This window comes from Ovis aries, chromosome 5 (genome assembly GCF_016772045.2).
Source record: "Ovis aries strain OAR_USU_Benz2616 breed Rambouillet chromosome 5, ARS-UI_Ramb_v3.0, whole genome shotgun sequence".
In the NCBI taxonomy this organism is placed as follows: Eukaryota; Metazoa; Chordata; class Mammalia; order Artiodactyla; family Bovidae; genus Ovis; species Ovis aries.
The window spans coordinates 99,467,367-99,486,903 of NC_056058.1; the positions used below are offsets into that span (position 1 = coordinate 99,467,367).

The following is a 19,537-nucleotide window of genomic DNA, read 5'->3' on the forward strand; positions in this document are numbered from 1 at the left end:
CTTGGGGAACTTTAGATTGTTAGGCAGGTTTGGATAGAGAAACAAGCAGATATTGAGTAGAGATGGAAAGAACCTTAGCTATAATACAGGTAGCACATCTAATTAATTCTGTTGATGCCATACAGATCTAGATCACTAAATAATATCCAGTCATGTCAGACCTCTGAGATGCAGTCCATTCAACCATTCCATAGACTTCAGAGCAGCCGTAAAAGGCTTAAAAGTTGCTCCCATATAAACCAGCTTCAGAGAATCTAAGTAGTTTATTATTTATTTCTATGTCAATTTTATATTCAAAGTGGGCTATTTCTTATGACTTAAAATTTTAAAAAGTAATTTCTTTCTTCTTTAATAAATTTCTTGTTAATCAGTGTTTTTCAGGCATTGGCAAGATGAGGGAGATGAGCAACCAGCTACTAAGTAGCCTAGAACAGAGGTAAAGTGGGGCTTCCCTGATGGCTCACTTGGTAAAGAATCCACCTGCAGTGCAGGAGATCCCAGTTCGATTCCTGGGTTGGGATAATCCTCTGCAGAAGAGAATGGCTACCCACTCCAGTATTCTTGCCTAGACAATTCTATGGGCAGAGGAGCCTGGAGGGGCTACAGTTCCGTGGTGTCGCAGAGTCGGACACAACTGAGCGACTAACACTTTCAAGTAGAATCTGGTGTCTGATGTCACTGACTTCCAATCCAGATCCTTGAAGTGGTGGTATTTTGAGACTGTTTCTTTTAGCACATTTTCTTCTTCTTTTGATTTTCTTTCTAACCAGGGATGCTGTGGGTTTTTGCTGTCACCAGCTCTCATATCAACAAACAAAACAGTTTGATAAACTGCCAGCTCATGATCACTGTAAGGTGCTATCATCAATTTGATATGTTAACTCTCCCATGGAGGTTTGATTATAAAATAGCTAAAGCATAATTACAGTGATTTTACATAAAGTATATCATCTCAATCTAAGCCAAATCTAGTTGGCTAAAATGTAGGCTTTGGAATCAGGCTGACAGCATTTTTGTTACAGCTCTTGTGGTGTCAGTTCAGGAATTTTCTTAACTAGCTGGTCCTGCCCCTTCTTCTATAGACACAATAATAATAGTACCTACCTAGGATAATTCTGAAGACTGAGCAAGGTTGTACCAGTGGCATTGTTTAGTTGCTCTGTACATGCTAAGTTCTCCCAAAATATGAGTTCATTGTCTTTTTGTGAAAGAACCTTAAGATGAGAAAGAAATTACCAGCCCTTATACTTTCAGTAATTGTTTCATAGGGTAGATAAGACATCATAGTAATAAGAAAGGTGGCCAGTGAAGAAAAATAGGAGGTTTGAACCTGGGTGAGAGAAATCTGGGAAAATAAGCAAAGAAGTAAATCTTTCGGTGTGCTTATTCTTGAGTAATTTCCATTAAAAATGGCCCTTATGATCAGGGAAGGAACACTGAGAATGGATGTTTTTCTCAAAGTTCTTATATATCTTTTATGCCTAGAAAAAAAGTTATCAAAAGCAGTTCATCAGTATGAAACTTTAATTTTTTTCTGTATTTATTTGAAGTCAGCCTGGATTTCTTCACTCTGCTTGGAACTTTGTGCATGGACCTTACTAAAAAATTACTCTTGTCTAAGTCCTTTCAGATCCTGTGTTTACATAGCATTTATTTATTTGTTGTTTGTGCCGCATAGGTTCTCTGAAGTCTTGGTTTAAGGATTCACAAATGTAAATTAATTTGTAAAAAAATATAATTTTATAAAAGTTAAATATTTTCTCTTGAACCTAATAACTCTAAATCATGTGATAGTTGAATTTCTTTCCATCAGGATGTGTTAGGCTGTCATTTTCTTCCCTTATTTTGGAAGCGATTTGAGAACTATGAAGGAAAACACTTTTTCCTTTCTGAACTGCTTGCAAATTCTGGTCTCATTCTGTGTTTAGCTTTTGAAGAGTCACAGATCATGCTTGAAAATGAGAAGATGGTCTTCCTCTGTGCTCCTGAGCACAAATATCTATCACCAGGAATGAAAGAAAACCGAAGAGTTCTGAATTTAAAAATCAGACACTCTAGAGCAACAAGTTGAAAAACTTGAAATTAGAGCCTTAAATTTTCACTTGTTTCAAAATAATGGTGAAAGAATGTAGTCATTCAGATGGAACCAGAATGAAGAAAATACTTCCTACAGAATTTTCTCAAGAGCTTCTCAAAATCCTTCTCTTTGTTTTTGCTTTTTTTCTCCCCCATGAACAACAAACATTAGAAAATGTTTACTAATATATTTTAACTTTTTTATTTTCTAACGGAAGAAAGGAAAAATTTCCCTTGCTGCCACAAGGCATGTGCAATCACATGATAAGCACCTAGCTCTCATACACTTTTCTTACTGTACTAGTTTAGGAAATCAGTTTTAAAATATCAAGCTGTTATCATAACATCACTTATAAACAGCATTTCCTAAGGATATGTGTTTATCAAAGAGGTAATACATAATACAAGGTAAATGCAGAATTGTGGTGCTTTCATTTTCTTATGTTGAGAATGCTGATTAAACTTTTTCATGTAAAGTCATTTAGTTGTACAGAAGTTTGGCTTATGACTGATTTGGGGGTATATTGTAATAGGTTAAATCTAGGTATTTTAAATTCAGTCATTATAGGGGAAAAGTTTCCCCAGCCAGAGCTTAAAATTGAGGACAAGGTAGGAAAGGAGCCCAGAAAAATGAAGCTTTACTGGAATAATTTTTAGTTCTTTGGGGTTTGTAATTTACTTGTCTCCTTTCTAGTTATTATTATGTAATATTTGCATTAAAAAATAAAAACTCTTGTTTCCTTTTGAGCACAAAAATAAAAGGAAGGGAGACACTCCACCCTTCTGTGTCTCCATTTTCCCTCACAGGCCAGTTTGACTTTCAGATTAAGCCTTATTGCACAAAAGGAGAAAATTAATGTCAGCTTCTGGGCATCAGCCTTAGGTTAGCTGTTCTCACTGTAGAGAATGGATCCGAAGCAGCTGGGTAGCGCCCAGGGGCGATTCCCACCTGACTTGAGAGCTTGAACGTGCAACCCTGCCGTTGGTTTCCTGACCACCTCTGAGTGTTTGGCAGTCAACGTTCCTTTCTACTTTTCATAGTCCTCTGACCTGCCCACCACTACACGGCATCCTCTTCTGACCCAGTCTGTACACTAGAACACACATGGCTGATGGGATTTGACTGAGAGAAGCTGTCTGGACAGTATTAAGCATTGTGAGGCCAGGACTGTGAAACACCTCCAGTAGCCCGTCCTGCACCAGGGCATTTCTGTTGCAGTGAAGAAAAGACCATGGGTGAAAACTGGTTGCATTAAGTCATTGTCTTAAAATGAACAGTATTCTTGCCTTTTAGTGTTTCTTTTTCCTCTGTTCTTCGTTATTTCTCTCTTTATGAAAATCTAGAAGCATGGTGATCTTGCTATTGAAGAAGGGAAATCAAGAAATATCCAAATTCTGGACTAGTATGTGTTTTTTATTTAGAAAGACTTAGGCAATGTGTATAAAATGCCAAGATTTGGAAAAAGAGCAGCAAAAGAGATTAAAATGGTATGCCCTTCCCCTTCCCCAAACCAAGGAAGAACTATTACTTCTTTCACCAATAGAGAAGCTAATGGCAAAGAAAATTCAGTGATTATTAGAAAGGAAGGTCACCAGGCCCTTGTTTTGTTTGCTTAGCTGTGTCATATTGTTTTTTTCTCTTTCTTTTTTGGAAGTTCAGGATTGGTATCATGTAGGATGCTAATTGTCAAATTCTTAAATTGTATTTGGACTTCCCTGATAGCTCAGACGGTAAAGCATCTGCCTACAATGTGGGAGACCTGGGTTCAATCCCTTGGTCAGGAAGGTCTCTTGGAGAAGGAAATGGCAACCCACTCAGGATTCTTGCCTGGAAAATCCCATGGACAGAGGAGCCTGGTAGTTATAGTCCATGGGGTTGCAAAGAGTTGGGCAGAACTGAGCGACTTCACTTTTCACTTCACTTAAGTTGTACTTACTTATATAATTCACCTCTTGCTTTATTAGCAAGCCTCAATTATACAAATAAATAGAATACAAAAAAATGGCTCTTGTAAACAGCTAAAGTCTCATATAGTTCATTGCTAATTATGTAAGTTTAAAGTATGATGCTTCCTCCTTATTTTTACTAAAACCTATTTAATGTCCACTTAGGGAAGATTGAACTATTAATGAGGTTTGCTACCATGAAAATAATCTAAACATGTCACATATCTGAGTTCAGTCTTGTAAATATATATATATATAGATATATATATATACACATATATAGAGAGAGACAGAGACCAGTTTTTTCCTTTTTTTATTAAAAATGAGAAACAGAAAGGAGACTTCTATTTTCAGTTAATGTTTGATATTTTCGAATTAACAGGATACCTAAGGATATTAGAAAAAATAGCTACTGTATAAGAGTCTCCCTTATAATCACCTATTTTCTTAATAAGATTTAGAGTCCTTTTTTTTTATTGGTTAATTTTTTAAAAGAGAAAACATTTACTCAGTGCTCATTATGTAACACTACTGTGTTAGTCATTTTACAAGCATTGTCTTACTAATTCTCATAAAAACTTTGTGTTCAGGGTACAAATATTCCAATTCTTTTATATGAGAAATTGAAACTCAAGGAGATTAAATAAGCTGTCCATAGCCAAATAGCCTGTAAATTAAAGAACAAGGATTTAAATACAGTTTTACTTGAATTTGAGATGCATGCTTATTTCATAATTCTCTGTTGCTGATCTGTTAATGGCCTCTGTGTTTCTCAGAAAATGTTACCACTATGTATTTTTCTATGTGCATTCATGTGTACACACATGGAAGTATTTTTTATTACACATATATTATAAAATAAAAGCTTTCTTTAGTTAAAAAAAACCAAAATATAAATTACTGGCTCCATCCTAAATTGTTCAATAACTTTAAAAAAATCGCCAGTCTATGTCTGACGCAGGATACAGCATGCTTGGGGCTGGTGCATGAGGATGACCCACAGAGATGTTATGGGGAGGGAGGTGGGAGGGGATTCATGTTTGGGAACACATGTAAGAATTAAAGATTTTAAAATTAAAAAAATAAAAAACTAAAAAAAATATTCTCATGTCTGTCTAGAAAGAAATGATGCTAATCTGAATTCTGATAAAATTCTGATAAAATATTCCTGATAAAGGCTATTAAAAGACATATTGCCATTAACCTAGTTCAGTTTAACACAATTTTGAATTATCCCTGTCTAAATCTAAGCCAGAGATTAGAAAATTATTTCTTAAAGTGTCAGATAGTAAATATTTTCAGCTTGCCAGTCAGCCATAAGGTCCCAGTTGTTACCTCTGTAGTTAGAAAGCAGCCGCAGACAATATGTAAATGATTAGCTTGGCTTTGTTCCCATAAAAAACTTTATTTACTGAAGCAGACAGCTACCCATAGACTCTTGTCCTTTGATCCCCGATCGAAACCACTACATATGCCATTTAGGCTAATAAATGGATTTAACCTTCGACATCTCATGAACTGTGTCTTCTGACTTACAGATCATAGAGAATAAAAATACCCATGTATGGTTAACAGCACTATGATCTTTGTTCCATAGTTAGCTATTCAGTTTTTATAAGTAAATGGTAATAAACAAGAGTTCTCTTATTTGGAATACTGTGTATCGTACTTCTCCATCTCGCTAAGTGGCAATTCCTGTCTTACGGTTTCTCTAGACCAAATAGACTGGGGTCTTTCTTGGCTCCTCTTACTCACACCACTTAAATCATGTGCCAGAAAATCCTGTTGGTTCTGCCTTCCAAATACGTCCAGAATCCAGCCCTTTGTCCCCACGCCCAGCTTTCCCACCCTGGCCCCTGCCCCAACCTCTCATTCCTGGATCTTGAAGAGAGCTCTCCTTACCTCCTAACTGGCCTTGTGCTCTTATATCCTGAGAGCCTGTGCTCCTTCCTGCAGCCACAGGGATCTTATTAAAACAGAAATCAGACCACATTGCCCTTCTCCAAAGCTCTTTTAAGAGCTTCCCATACCCCTCACATTTAAAAACAAGACTTTATTTTGTTCAGTCGCTCACTCCTGTCTGACTCTTTGCGACCCCATGGACTGCAGCACACCAGGCTTGCTTGTCCATCACCATCTCCCAGAGCTTGCTCAAACTCATGTCCATTGAGTTGGTGATGGCATCCAACCACCTCATCCTGTCGTCCTCTTCTTCTCTTGCCTTCAGTCTTTCCCGGCATCAAGAAATCTTTTCCAATAAGTCATCTCTTTGTAGGAGGTGGCCAAAGTATTTCAGCTTCACCATCAGTCCCTCCAATGAGTATTTAGGGTTGATTTCCTTTAGGATGGACTGGTTTAATCTCCTTGCAGTCCAAGGGACTCTCAAGAGTCTGCTCCAACACCACAGTTCAAAAGCATCAGTTCTTTATGGCAACCTCCAAGGGCTTCCCTGATAGCTCAGTTGGTAAAGAATCCACCTGCAATGCAGAAGACCCTGGTTCGATTCCTGGGTCGGAAAGATCCCCTGGAGAAGGGAAAGGTTACCCACTCCAGTATTCTGGCCTGGAGAATGCCATGGACTGGACTGTATAGTCCATGGGGTTGCAAACAGTCAGACACGACTCAGCGACTTTTACTTTCCGAAGTTCTTTATTTCTCCTGCAGTCTTTTTCCACTCCTATGTCTCTTATCCCTTATTTCTGTTATAATTATTATGGGGATAAGACATGTAACAGAAATAAGGGATGAAAGACTAGAGCTAGATCAGAACTCTAGCACTGCAGCTTGCAGCTTGCGAGATCTTAGGTGAGCTGCTTAACATTTCATTTCAGTTCAGTTCAGTCGCTCAGTTGTGTCCGACTCTGCGACCCCATGAATCGCAGCACGCCAGGCCTCCCTGTCCATCACCAACTCCCGGAGTTGACTCAAACTCATGTCCATTGAGTTGGTGATGCCATCCAGCCATCTCATCCTCTGTGATACCCTTCTCCTCCTGCCCCCAATTGCTCCCAGCATCAGAGTCTTTTCCAATGAGTCAGCTCTGCATGAGGTGGCCAAAGTATTGGAGTTTTAGCTTCAGCATCAGTCCTTCCAGTGAACACCCAGGAATGATCTCCTTTAGGATGGACTGGTTGGATCTCCTTGCAGTCCAAGGGACTCTCAAGAGTCTTCTCCAATGCCACAGTTCAAAAGCATCAATTCTTCAGTGCTCAGCTTTCTTCACAGTCCAACTCTCACATCCATACGTGACCACTGGAAAAACCATAGCCTTGACTAGACGGACCTTTGTTGACAAAGTAAAGTCTCTGCTTTTTAATACGCTGTCTAGGTTGATAATAACTTTCCTTCCAAGGAGTAAGCGTCTTTTAATTTCATGGCTGCAATCAACATCTGCAGTGATTATGGAGCCCCCAAAAATAAAGTCTTACACTGTTTCCACTGTTTCCCCATCTATTTCCCATGAAGTGATGGGACCGGATGCCATGATCTTCCTTTTCTGAATGTTGAGCTTTAAGCCAACTTTTTCACTCTCCACTTTCTCTTTCATCAAGAGGCTTTTTAGTTCCTCTTCCACTTTCTGCCATAAAGGTGGTGTCATCTGCATACCTGAGGTTATTGATGTTTCTCCGGGCAATCTTGATTCCAGCTTGTGCCTCTTCCAGCCCAGCGTTGCTCATGATGTACTCTGCATAGAAGTTAAATAAGCAGGGTGAAAATATACAGCCTTGACATACTCCTCTTCCTATTTGGAACCAGTCTGTTGTTCCATGTCCAGTTCTAACTGTTGCTTCCTGACCTGCATATAGGTTTCTCAAGAGGCCGGTCAGGTGGTCTGGTATTCCCATCTCTGTCAGAATTTTCCACAGTTTAACACAGTTTATTGTGATCCACACAGTCAAAGGCTTTGGCATAGTCAATAAAGCAGAAATAGATGTTTTTCTGGAACTCTCTTGCTTTTTCCATGATCCAGCAGATGTTGGCAATATGATCTCTGGTTCCTCTACCTTTTCTAAAACCAGCTTGAACATCTGGAAGTTCACGGTTCATATATTGCTGAAGCCTGGCTTGGAGAATTTTGAGCATTACTTTACCAGCATGTGAGATGAGTGCAATTGTGTGGTAGTTTGAGCATTCTTTTGCATTGCCTTTCTTTGGGATTGGAATGAAAACTGACCTTTTCCAGTCCTGTGGCCACTGCTGAGTTTTCCAAATTTGCTGGCATATTGAGTGCAGCACTTTCACAGCATCATCTTTCAGGATTTGAAACAGCTCAACTGGAATTCCATCACCTCCACTAGCTTTGTTCGTAGTGATGCTTCCTAAGGCCCACTTGACTTCTCATTCTAGGATGTCTGGCTCTAGGTGAGTGATCACACCATCATGATTATCTATTTGGTATAGTTCTTCTGTGTATTCTTAATATCTTCTGCTTCTGTTAGGTCCATACCATTTCTGTCCTTTACCGAGCCCATCTTTGCATGAAGTGTTCCCTTGGTATCTCTAATTTTCTTGAAAAGATCTCTAGTCTTTCCCATTCTGTTGTTTTCCTGTATTTCTTTGCGTTGATCACTGAGGAAGGGTTTCTTATCTTTCCTTGTTATTCTTTGGAACTCTGCATTCAGATGCTTATATTTTTCCTTTTCTCCTTTGCTTTTCACTTTTCTTCTTTTCACAGCTATTTGTAAGGCCTCTGCAGACAGCCATTTTGCTTTTTTGCATTTCTTTTCCATGGGGATGGTCTTAAAACCTGTCTCTTGTACAATGTCATGAACCTCCGTCCATAGTTCATCAGGCACTCTGTCTATCAGAGACAGAGTGCCTGACTATCTATTTCTCACTTCCACTGTATAATCATAAGAGATTTTTTTTAAGTCATGCCTGAAACTCCAGTACTTTGGCCACCTCATGCAAAGAGTTGACTCATTGGAAAAGACTCTGATGCTGGGAGGGATTGGGGGCAGGAGGAGAAGGGGACGACCAAGGATGAGATGGCTGGATGGCATCACTGACTCAATGGATGTGAGTTTGAGTGAACTCTGGGAGATGGTGATGGACAGGGAGGCCTGGCGTGCTGCGACTCACAGGGTGGCAAAGAGTCAGACACCACTGAGCGACTGAACTGACTGACTGACTGAATGAATGATCTAGTGGTTTTCCCCACTTTCTTCAGTTTAAGCCTGAATTTGGCAATAAGGAGTTCATGATCTGAGCCACAGTTGACTCCCAGTCTTGTTTTTGCTGACTGTATAGATCTCCATCTTTGGCTGTGAAGAATATAAACAATCTGATTTTGATGTTGACCATCTGGTGATGTACGTGTGTAGAGTCCTTCCTTGTGTTGTTTGCTATGACCAATGTGTTCTCCTTGTAGAACTCTGTTAGCCTTTGCCCTGCTTCATTCCGTACTCCAAGGCCAAATTTGCCTGTTACTCTAGGTGTTTCTTGACTTCCTACTTAACCTTTAATGAGCTTCAATTTCCTCATCTTAAAATGGGGATAATAACAGTCTCACCTGACAGGATTGTAGTTAAGTGAATTATCTGTAAAGCTTAATACCACTCAGGAAATTACTAGTTACTGTTACTTTTGCCCTAAATTATATTTACAGAAGATGAGTTAAGGCATGTTATCAAGTAATTACTGCAAGGCACCAAAGTACCTTAGAAGAGTTGAGAGAAAGAATTACAAAGGATCAAGCTGAGCATGAAGAAGGTGATTGCAACAATACTTTAGTCAGGACAACAATTAAAATTTTCTAAACTATATTATATAAACACATGTGTGCTAAGTCGCTTCAGTTATGTCTGACTCTTTGCGCCCCTATGGACTGGACCTGCCAGGCTCCTCTGTTCATGTGATTCTCCAGGCAAGAATACTGGAGTGGGTTGCCATGCCCTCCCCCAGGGCATCTTCCTGACCCAGGAATGGAGTCCACGTCTCTTACATCTCCTGCATTTTCAGGGGGATTCTTTGCCACTGGCACCACCTGGGAAGCCCTGTACATGCAGATAGAGTCTGCATTTCTTTCTTTCTTCTTCAGGAAATCTTTGTGGAGGCAGTAGAATTTGCAATGGCACCCCACTCCAGCACTCTTGCCTGGAAAATCCCATGGACGGAGGAGCCTGGCAGGCTGCAGTCCATGGGGTCGCTGAGAGTCGGGCACGACTGAGCGACTTCACTTTCCCTTTTCACTTTCATTCATTGGAGAAGGAAATGGCAAACCCACTCCAGTATTCTTGCCTGGAGAATCCCAGGGACGGAGGAGCCTGGTAGGCTGCCATCTATGGGGTCGCACAGAGTCCGACACGACTGAAGCTACACAGCAGCAGCAACAGCAGTTCGTGAGTAGAGAGATTTGGAAACAAATATTTGGAATCCCTATAAAAAGCACCATCCTAGAAATAGTGGTATAAACAGATGACATAATCAGAACGTCAACTTTTATAATTTTGTCTTTGAAAGAATCTGGTAGGTACAGTTAACTAAGAGAAGAGTTACATACCTTTAGGCACCAAAACCATCACTATCAATCATGTAAAACAAATATTCAAAATGAAATTGATCAAAATACATTTATAAAGGAATGTTTGACATATCAAATAGACTCCAAAGAGGAAATGTGTAAAGAAGTTGAATATTTTAGTCAATAGAATAATTTAATATATTTAACACATAGTAAATGTAATTTAACATATATATATAATTTTACATTGTAGAAAGAGAATATACATTTCTGAATATATATAAAATATCCTAAAAATCACATAGCTAGAATTAAGAACCTTCAGCTTACTACAGTAGAGTTTTATACCTCTTATCCTCTCTGTGATAACCAATAAAACTAGAATAGACCATGGGGAGATGCTTTGGAAAACAGCTACTTAGAAATTAAGGACCATTATTCTATACAATCCATGAAAAAAGCAGAAAAACAAAACTAAAATTATAAATTATCTATAAAGCGTTGGCAAGGCAAATATTTTAATAACAAAACCCATGAGACCCAGATAAAGCAGTATGCAGAGAAAAACTGATGGCCTTAAATACTGCATTGGAGAAGGAAATGGCAACCCACTCCAGTGTTCTTGCCTGGAGAATCCCAGGGATGGGGGAGCCTGGTGGGCTGCCGTCTATGGGGTCGCACAGAGTCGGACAGGACTGAAGTGACTTAGCAGCTGCAGTAGCAGCAGCATGAAAGTAAGTTTAAATAGATAATTCAACTTAAGAAAACAGCAGTTAAATCAGCAAAAAGAAAGATTAAAGATAGAAGCTGATATTTATAAAATAGGTCAAATAATAATATAAATGAAATAGTAAACCACTTATTTGAATATCCATTAAAATGGATAAGCTCATGGCAAGCCTAACTAAAGACTAAAAACTACAAAAATTATATATTATTTGTAAGTATAAAGAAAACATTTTAGATATTATTTGTACCTCTGTTGGTATGTTTTATAATCTTGAGGAAATGGTGCTTTTCTAGAAAATAATTAGCTATCCAGATTGACCTAAAATATATTTAAAAACCTGAACAGACCACTAACTATAGAAGACACTGCTGCTTCTGCTAAGTCGCTTCAGTTGTGTCCTACTGTGCGACCCCAGAGATGGCAGCCCACCAGGCTCTTCTGTCCCTGGGATTCTCCAGGCAAGAACACTGGAGTGGGTTGCCATTTCCTTCTCCAATGCATGAAAGTGAAAAGTGAAAGTGAAGCCGCTCAGTCGTGTCCAACTCTTAGTGACCCCATGGACTGCAGCCTACCAGGCTCATCCGTCCATAGGATTTTCCAAGCTAGAAAGATAAAACAAAACAAAACAAAAACAAAAAAACATATATACATACACACAAACTTTTAAAGGTAAGAATTATTTAACCAAGAATAGATTGAGAATGAGTAAAAACATGACAGAGAAAAGACTAACATGCCAAATACGTAAAGCAGTCCCACAGACTACTGAGAAGGCAAGCCACCCGAAAGCAATGAAGGATATTAGTTTTAAATTAACAGAATGGAAAAGGCTTAAACCCTGTTAATCATCATAAAAAAGAATCATAAAACTAAAGAGAAAAAATACCATATTTTTAACTCATTAACATGGCAAAATATATTAAAAAGAGCTATAATAGAGCTTATAAGGATTAAAAGACATGGGCAGGCTCATACATTGTTGGTGGAGAATGCATCGCCACAATCTTTTTAATAAAATTATCTGGCATTATCTTTTAAAGTAAAAATATTTGTATCCTTAAAATTGTGGGAGATCATTCTATAGAATATTATGCAATAAAGGGAAGTGTTAGTCACTCAGTCGTGTCTGACTCTTTGCGACCCCGTGGACTACAGCCCGCCAGCCTCCTCTGTTCATGAGATTCTCCAGGTAAGAATACTAGAGTGGGTAACTGTTCCCTTCTCCAGGGGATCTTCCTGAGCCAGGGATCGAACCCATGTCTCCTGCACTGTGGGCAGATTCTTTACTGTCTGAGCCACCAGGGAAGCCCTTAGAATATTATGCATTAAGTGTAAAACTAAGATGGGTCTGTTGTCTTACCTTACTTAGAAGAACTGTCACCGTGCATTAAGTGAGAGAAGCAAACTGCAGAGTCATGTGCAGAGTGTGACCCTGTCTTAATAAAAATGAATAATAAAATGTCTATATATATGGGTCTGTTTGGATATACGTTTTTGTACAAGCATGGAGGAAGTTGGAAAAAGGCACTGTAAACTTGTAAACGCTGGTTCCCTTGGAGAGGCAGTGGAGGAGTATGACAACAGATTTTCTAGTACATATCCAAATTATCTTATCATTAAAAGAACGTCTATTTTATAGTTGCTAAAATTTAACAGAGAAACAAACAATATCACCAGGAAAAAGAATGCCAACAAAAAGAATCATCTACTTTCTTGGTATAAACCCCAAATATTCCAGAAATCTCTAGAGGGGTTTTCCACACAATGCCTCTAATTGATAAATTTTTAATTCCTATTTCTCTGCTTTGCAACAGTGCTGTTAAGAGAGCCTGATTAATGAAAGAATTTAGGAAATTTGGTACACGTTTAGAAACAAATAGAGCCAGATTTGTAGGGGGTCATTCTTCTATTATAGTCAGTCTGAAGATATTTGTGGAAAGCAACCATGCATATCTTTCCACATTAGCAAGAAAAGTGATGCTCTTTGCACTTATTAGCCCCCAGAAAAATCCTCTTTCTTCACTTATTTTCAGATTTATGTAGTCTGAATTAATATTTCAGTAACCCTATTGAAGAGGAACATTTGGAGCCATTCCACGTGAATGTTGTATTCTTTAAGCAGAAGTGCAGAACATACTCTTTCCAGGCACAGATTGCTTTTCACAGATAAGGTATTCTACATAATCATGTATAAAGGGACAAATCTGATGTACACCTTTAAGGCATGGCTCTGTCTTAGCATGCAAAAGTCACCCCCTCCAACAAACCTCAGAGCATTTTTGAAGAGGAACATACATAAAAACAGGGAGTACATTGGCTCTGTATACTGCAACATCCTCCCAACTCAGCTAATACAGTATTAAATGAAAACATTTGCCATGGCAACATCGATTTACAAAGGGCAAATGATGTTTCTGCAAGATTAGAGTATTTCCTCTCATGGATCTCAGAGGTGCACACAGTTAACACTTTAACACCCTTATTTAATAATTTTATGTAAGACTGAAAAAACTTTACTAGATTATTTTTAAATATTTTAATTCAGAAATAGAATCCAAAACAGAACAACAAACTCTTAGCAAAAGCTGCAGTCAAATTCAATGCAGGCAGAAAAATATCACTACAATATTTTAGTCTTTACTGTTTATGAAAATAAAAGTTTTTCATTTTGTGGTAAGCTGTACTGAACTATGGTTAATCATTTGCTTCCAGCTGAATTATCCTTTTGCTATGAGGATGCGAATTCTGTTTACCTTACTGTTTCTACAATTGATATTGTTAGCTATAATATTTAGCTTCCCCATTTTGGACATGTTAAAATACTACCTTCTTCTCCTTAATGTATTTTTCATAGATGCTAAGGCAGTATTCACAGATATTTTACTGGTGTGGTTTCATCTACTTGCCTTGAACTTTAAAGGCAGACACAGTAGATGCAGCAAAGAAGATACCTTGGTAGCCTGGGCAAATGCAAGAAAGAAGTGATTGTAGTGTGGTCAAACAAGTTTAGAAGTTAACAGATTGTCTCTGTATTGTTTTTCTGCAGTCATAACCGCTCCATAATACAAAATGGGGAAAATTGTGCTCAAGGGTGAGGAAATTAAGTTCCTGCCCTGAATAGTTCAGAGTTGAGAGTAAAAAATTTATCTTACTCAACATGAATTCTTTGACTCTGCTAGAGGTATATAGTGTTCTATCTTCTACCTAGAGTTTAGTTGATCAGCACAGGGAGCCTGGGTCTAGAAGCCCACGGCTGTTAGGCGTAAGGGGACTTTTAGTCCTTCAATCAATTGTAGCAGGAGTCAGTTGAAATAAATAAGGTACTTCACACAGTTACTGGCCACAGTATTCTCTTTTCACTTCTGTTTGTGGTGACCTGAAAACCTTCTGCAATAGCCAAAGAAGTTTGAAGTGCCACTGCAGCAAATAAAAGCCAAATCTAGCACTCTTTTATTGCTTCCAAGTGTGCTGCCATTGGAAGACTCCATGTCACTTATTTCCTCACTTCCCACAACATGTATTCCCCAAGACTAAAAAAAAAAAAAAATGTCAGTTGTCCAAAAAAAATTGACAAATATATGAGTCCAAGCTTGTTTTCTTGTATTTTTAAAATAAAATGTCTAAAACCTATGTATTATGGTCTAATACATTTGCAAACTTGTGAATCACTATGTTATGAAGGAGGACATGAATTAAATGGAATGATTGAGAGTCTTCATTGTGATGTCAATTCAAGAAATCATTGATTTAGAATGAGTTTTTTAAAGTATATTTGAAGCTAATAATGAAATCCAAGCGTATTATTGAAAATATATAAGTATTAGTAGAGTTAACTCAGGCATATATAAAATTTTATAGAAATTTTGCTCAAATATTGAAATGTAAACAAGATTGAAATGATTTTTCCAACTCTTCCTTTTCTAAATATCTGTCTGCCAAACCATTTTCTGAATTCATTTTTAAACATAAACTAAAGTTTTATAAAATAATCTAACCAACATTTTATTATATTTTATAAAATAATCATTGTAATACTCATGTACAGCAGTCACTATAATGCACCTAACCTATTGTGTAATGCAAATGAATAAACGAGCCTCATTAGCCAGCCATTATTTACAGTATTACTTTTGTGGGCCTGGGGGAGAAATCTGAATTCCATCTGACTATTAATCACTAGAGGAACAAATCTCCATTTCATGACTCTTCACTGAAACATCATCTCCACCTGCATCTTTCTTGAGATAGACTGTCAAGTTCCTTAAGAGGAAAGACTTACCTGTCTTTGTTCATCATTCTGTTCCCTGAGCCTAAAAATGATGCTGTGTTCCAATAAAGATTATTTGATTAATTTTTTTAGAAAGGAGGGAAATTATCTTCATATCAAGAATATTTCCTGTTCTGCCCCAGTATTCCTAAGCATGTGCTTGGACACACACACTCACATACACACACACACACACACACACACACCAGTGGCTGTAGCATTTGGGGTGCCTCTGTGAGCACACACACACACACACACACGTGGCTGTAGCATTTTGGGTGTCTACACACACACACACACACACACACACACACACACACACACACCAGTGGCTGTAGCATTTTGGGTTTCTCCACACACACACACACACACACACACACACGTGGCTGTAGCATTTTAGGTGTCTCCGTATGGATCATGACTTAGGAGTCCTCTGCTGCTGTGCTTTTCATATGGAAGAAATATTCTGAGCTTCAATGTTTTCATTTTAACTACTACCTAACTTTTTATTCCTGCATGATATTTTCATTTCTGTCAGCTTATTTGAGATATAATTTACCTAAAAATTCACCAATTTTAAGTCTACAACTTGATGAATGCTGGCAAATAATATGCAGTTGTGTAACTGCCAGGAAGACATGATAAAGGACGTTTGTTTCACCCCAGGCATTCCCTCATGTCCCGTCGTTCCCCCTCACATGCCTTTCCTCATCCCCATCCTGTATCCCCTGGGAACTGCTGATGGTTCCATCACTGGTTTAGCCTTTTATAGATATACATGTAGATGTAACGCAACAGTGTGTTTGGTGTCTGGCTTCTTTCGCTTAGCATGCTGCTTTTGTGATTCACCCACGACATTGTGTTTATCAGTAGCTCATTTTTATTGCAAGCCGTAGTTGTGGGGAAGTCTGGGCTCGAGTTCAGGCAAGACTGGCTCTAGATCTCGTGCTCTTAAACCATTCCATTATCTTATTGCTGTTTTTCGTTCCATGCGATTTTCTTAATCGTCTCTGGTCATGCTGTTCTCCTATTCAGAAATCTTCAACAACTCCTTATTCTAATCAAATACATTTCCTAGTCCTTTTTTTTTTTTCAACTCTCTGCCCTGTGGTCCCCATCTGAATCACTTTTCTTATTTCCTGCTTTTCTTTTTTCTGAGTTCCCTATTTGCTACCACACTCAGCCTATTTATTATTCCCACCAATAGATGCCTTTGAATCCGCTGATGTTATTCTTTCTGCTTATTGTAATTTGTTTGCCCTGAATCTTTCACCTATTTTTGTGTGTGTGTAATTTCCATTTTATTGTCCTTTCATAGTAACCAATATTTCTTTCAGTCTTTAAGGACTTGGATCCTTACATGGGCTTTGGTGGAGGACATGGGGCTGCACCCAGAGGTCTAAATCGGGGTGCAGGTGTTCGATCCTTCCGGGCTTCCCAAGAGTGATTCCTGACTACCTTGCTGTGAATGGCACAACTCAGGCAGTAATGTAGTTTCACACACAGCTTGGGAAGCACATGGGCATCAAAAACACTCGCTTCAGAAATGTCCCTGATGGCTGCAGCTTCTACGATGTTCCTAATGAGGAACTTCTTAATGGCCCTATCCTTGGGCACGCGTCGGGCACAGCTGGTGCAGCAAGTAGGCTGCACGTGGCTGTGGCCCTTTTTGGCATGACCTTTGTTCCTTCTTTTCTTGGTCATCTTGGGAGTGCAGAGGCGAGAGCGGCCTTCTTCACGTAGTGAAATCTTGCCTCATTAAAGTACAGAATCTGGGTCCCTTTCCCCATGAACCTGACTGGTCTCCTCAGAGAGATCTGGTCTAGTGCTACCATAATTTATACTGTTCTGATAAACCTATTGCATTGTCACTTGCTGTGATTCATTCTCATGTTTTAAATCTGTTCTGCTTAGAGAAAGGCTCTCTGAAACTAATGACTGCATCTTATTCAATCTTGGTGCATATTTTTGTCAGTTAATGCTCATGCTGAGCAAACAAATATAATCTACATTGAAATGAAGCCAGCTCATACCTCTCCTACAGACAAGGTATTATTTTCACAGTGTTTTATATCATGTCTTGCACATGAAAGGTACCCAGTGAATATTTGTTGATTGGTAGATCTTCCTTGATTCTGTACCTGTTTTCTTCTGCTCCTGGGGACACATAGGAAAGCAAGTGGGGTGATGACTCCTATGATATACTAAGTGTTGTCTGCCTAGCTAAGGCTATATGCCCAATTCCATGCCGAGTGCCTAATAAATATTTATGAAGAATGGTCTGTGTTCTTCAGTCAAGGCACAGAGCACATTGGCAGGTACAGACTGATTCGGTAGTTAAATATCTCATCTCCTTGCTTAAAATGGTTGGAACCACATTAGACTGTTTTACCTCCTTAGTGGTCTGTATTCTAGGTATCTACGATTCTTTTCATTTCTTCTTTTGCTCTGTCTTCCAGATTTTTGCCTCTTTGTCCTGAGCCAGTGGCTTTCTTTATTCCCTGTCCTTCTCCATTCCTGGGTCCCTGCTGGGTCCTTGCCGTGCTCGCTCTCCCCTCCCTGTTTGCCCTGGGTAACGCCTTCCCAGCTTTCAGGTCTCCACCTAAGCCTCGTTCTCTTGGAGGACCTTTCCTAACCACCCCCTCTGTCTCTCCTCCCCACTCCTGCCTTTCAGAGAGCTGTCATAGCTCCCACAGCTCCTCCTGCCTCTGTTTCAGAATATCCTCACAACTGCGATTTTTACCTTTGCTCATGTCGTTATTCCATTCATACTTTTCTTTCCTCATCAGACTGAAGACTATGTAAGAGAAGGAAACACATCTGTCTTTGCTCACCGTTGTATCCTCCAGGTCTCGTCCAGGTCACTAACGGAAGCCTCAGCATCCATTTGTGGGATAGACAGACTGTGAACGCATGGCTGGAGAATGAGTGGATTTCCACTGCCACTCCCCCATGAGCAGTTGCTGTCTAGTCCCTAAGTCGTGTCTGCCTCTTTTGTGACCTCATGGACTGTAACCCACCAGGCTCCTCTTTCCATGGAATTTCCAAGGCAATAGTACTGGATCGGTTTGCCATTTTCTGCCCCGGGGGATTTTCCCAACCCAGGGATGAACCTGCGTCTCCTGCATTGCAGATGGATTCTTTTGCTAGTGAGCCACCAGGGAAGCCCCTTCTTGTTACAGACTTTACCTGATTTGGTAGCAGCCATCTCTGGGTTTGGTTCCAGACTCCACTGGCATCCCCCTCCCACTGTATCCTCATTGCTCATTCTCAGTTCCATCAGAGTGTTCTTCCTAAGTGACTACACTCATGGTTTTATGCCCCACATCTCAACTCATTCATCTTGACTGACGTCACATCTAAACAGATCAAATCTAAGTTCTCATCATCACCCAAGCTCTTTTATTATCTGGCTTAATTCAGATTTATCCAACTTCCTTTTTCAGAATTCCCTAAAATGTCACCTTTGTGCCTGTTTGTCCATTCACCAGCTTATTTCTGCTTCCACCACGCTTACTCCTCTCTCTGGGTTTTGTTCAAACGCAATTTTTTAGCTCAGGTCCTCTTCTTACCTTTGTTTATCTGACGTCTTCCCCTTTGGAGAGACTCTACTTCTCTGCCCAGGGCCTCTCAGATGCTAAGAGAAGACTTGGTCACTTCATTTTGTTTCTGAGCTTCTGTTTGAGCATTTTTTAATGTGTTAAGAAATGCCGAAGCACCTGCATTGTATAATATGTGCTCCACTGGCCTCTCTCAGTGTGCTTTCCACTCCAGCCTCCTCCGGGCGACGGACCTCTATGGTTGCCACCCATAGGCTCCTTTGCTCTCTGGCTTCTCTGGCTCTCAGCCTTCAGTCAGTAGGAGGAACTGCCAAAGATGGGAAAGCAATAGGATGACATCAGAGTATTTATTTTCTTGGTTCCTTTTCTTTATTTGATATTTGTTTTTCTTTATTTATTTGTTTGGCTGTGCCTGGTCTTAGTGGTGGCATGTAGGATCTAGTTCCCTGACCAAGGATGGAACTGAGACACTCTGCTTTGACAGCGTGGAATCT

At 39.4% G+C, this 19,537-nt stretch overlaps 2 protein-coding genes across 23 annotated transcripts in view; one reads left to right on the forward strand and one right to left on the reverse strand.

Annotated features, from left to right (window-relative positions):
• Window positions 1-19,537, forward strand: part of PAM (peptidylglycine alpha-amidating monooxygenase) — a 321,661-nt gene that overhangs the window by 152,584 nt on the left and 149,540 nt on the right. The window lies entirely within an intron of this gene.
• On the reverse strand, window positions 16,840-18,194 carry LOC105609307 (small ribosomal subunit protein eS26-like). Its single transcript, XM_042250800.2, has one exon. The coding sequence runs from the start codon at window positions 17,185-17,187 to the stop codon at window positions 16,840-16,842; it is 348 nt and encodes a 115-aa protein (XP_042106734.1). The 5' UTR covers window positions 17,188-18,194.

What these genes read in the sequence shown, in the direction of transcription:
- LOC105609307 (XM_042250800.2), bottom strand. Translation starts at nt 17,187, where the DNA reads ATGACCAAGAAAAGAAGGAACAAAGGTCATGCCAAAAAGGGCCACAGC.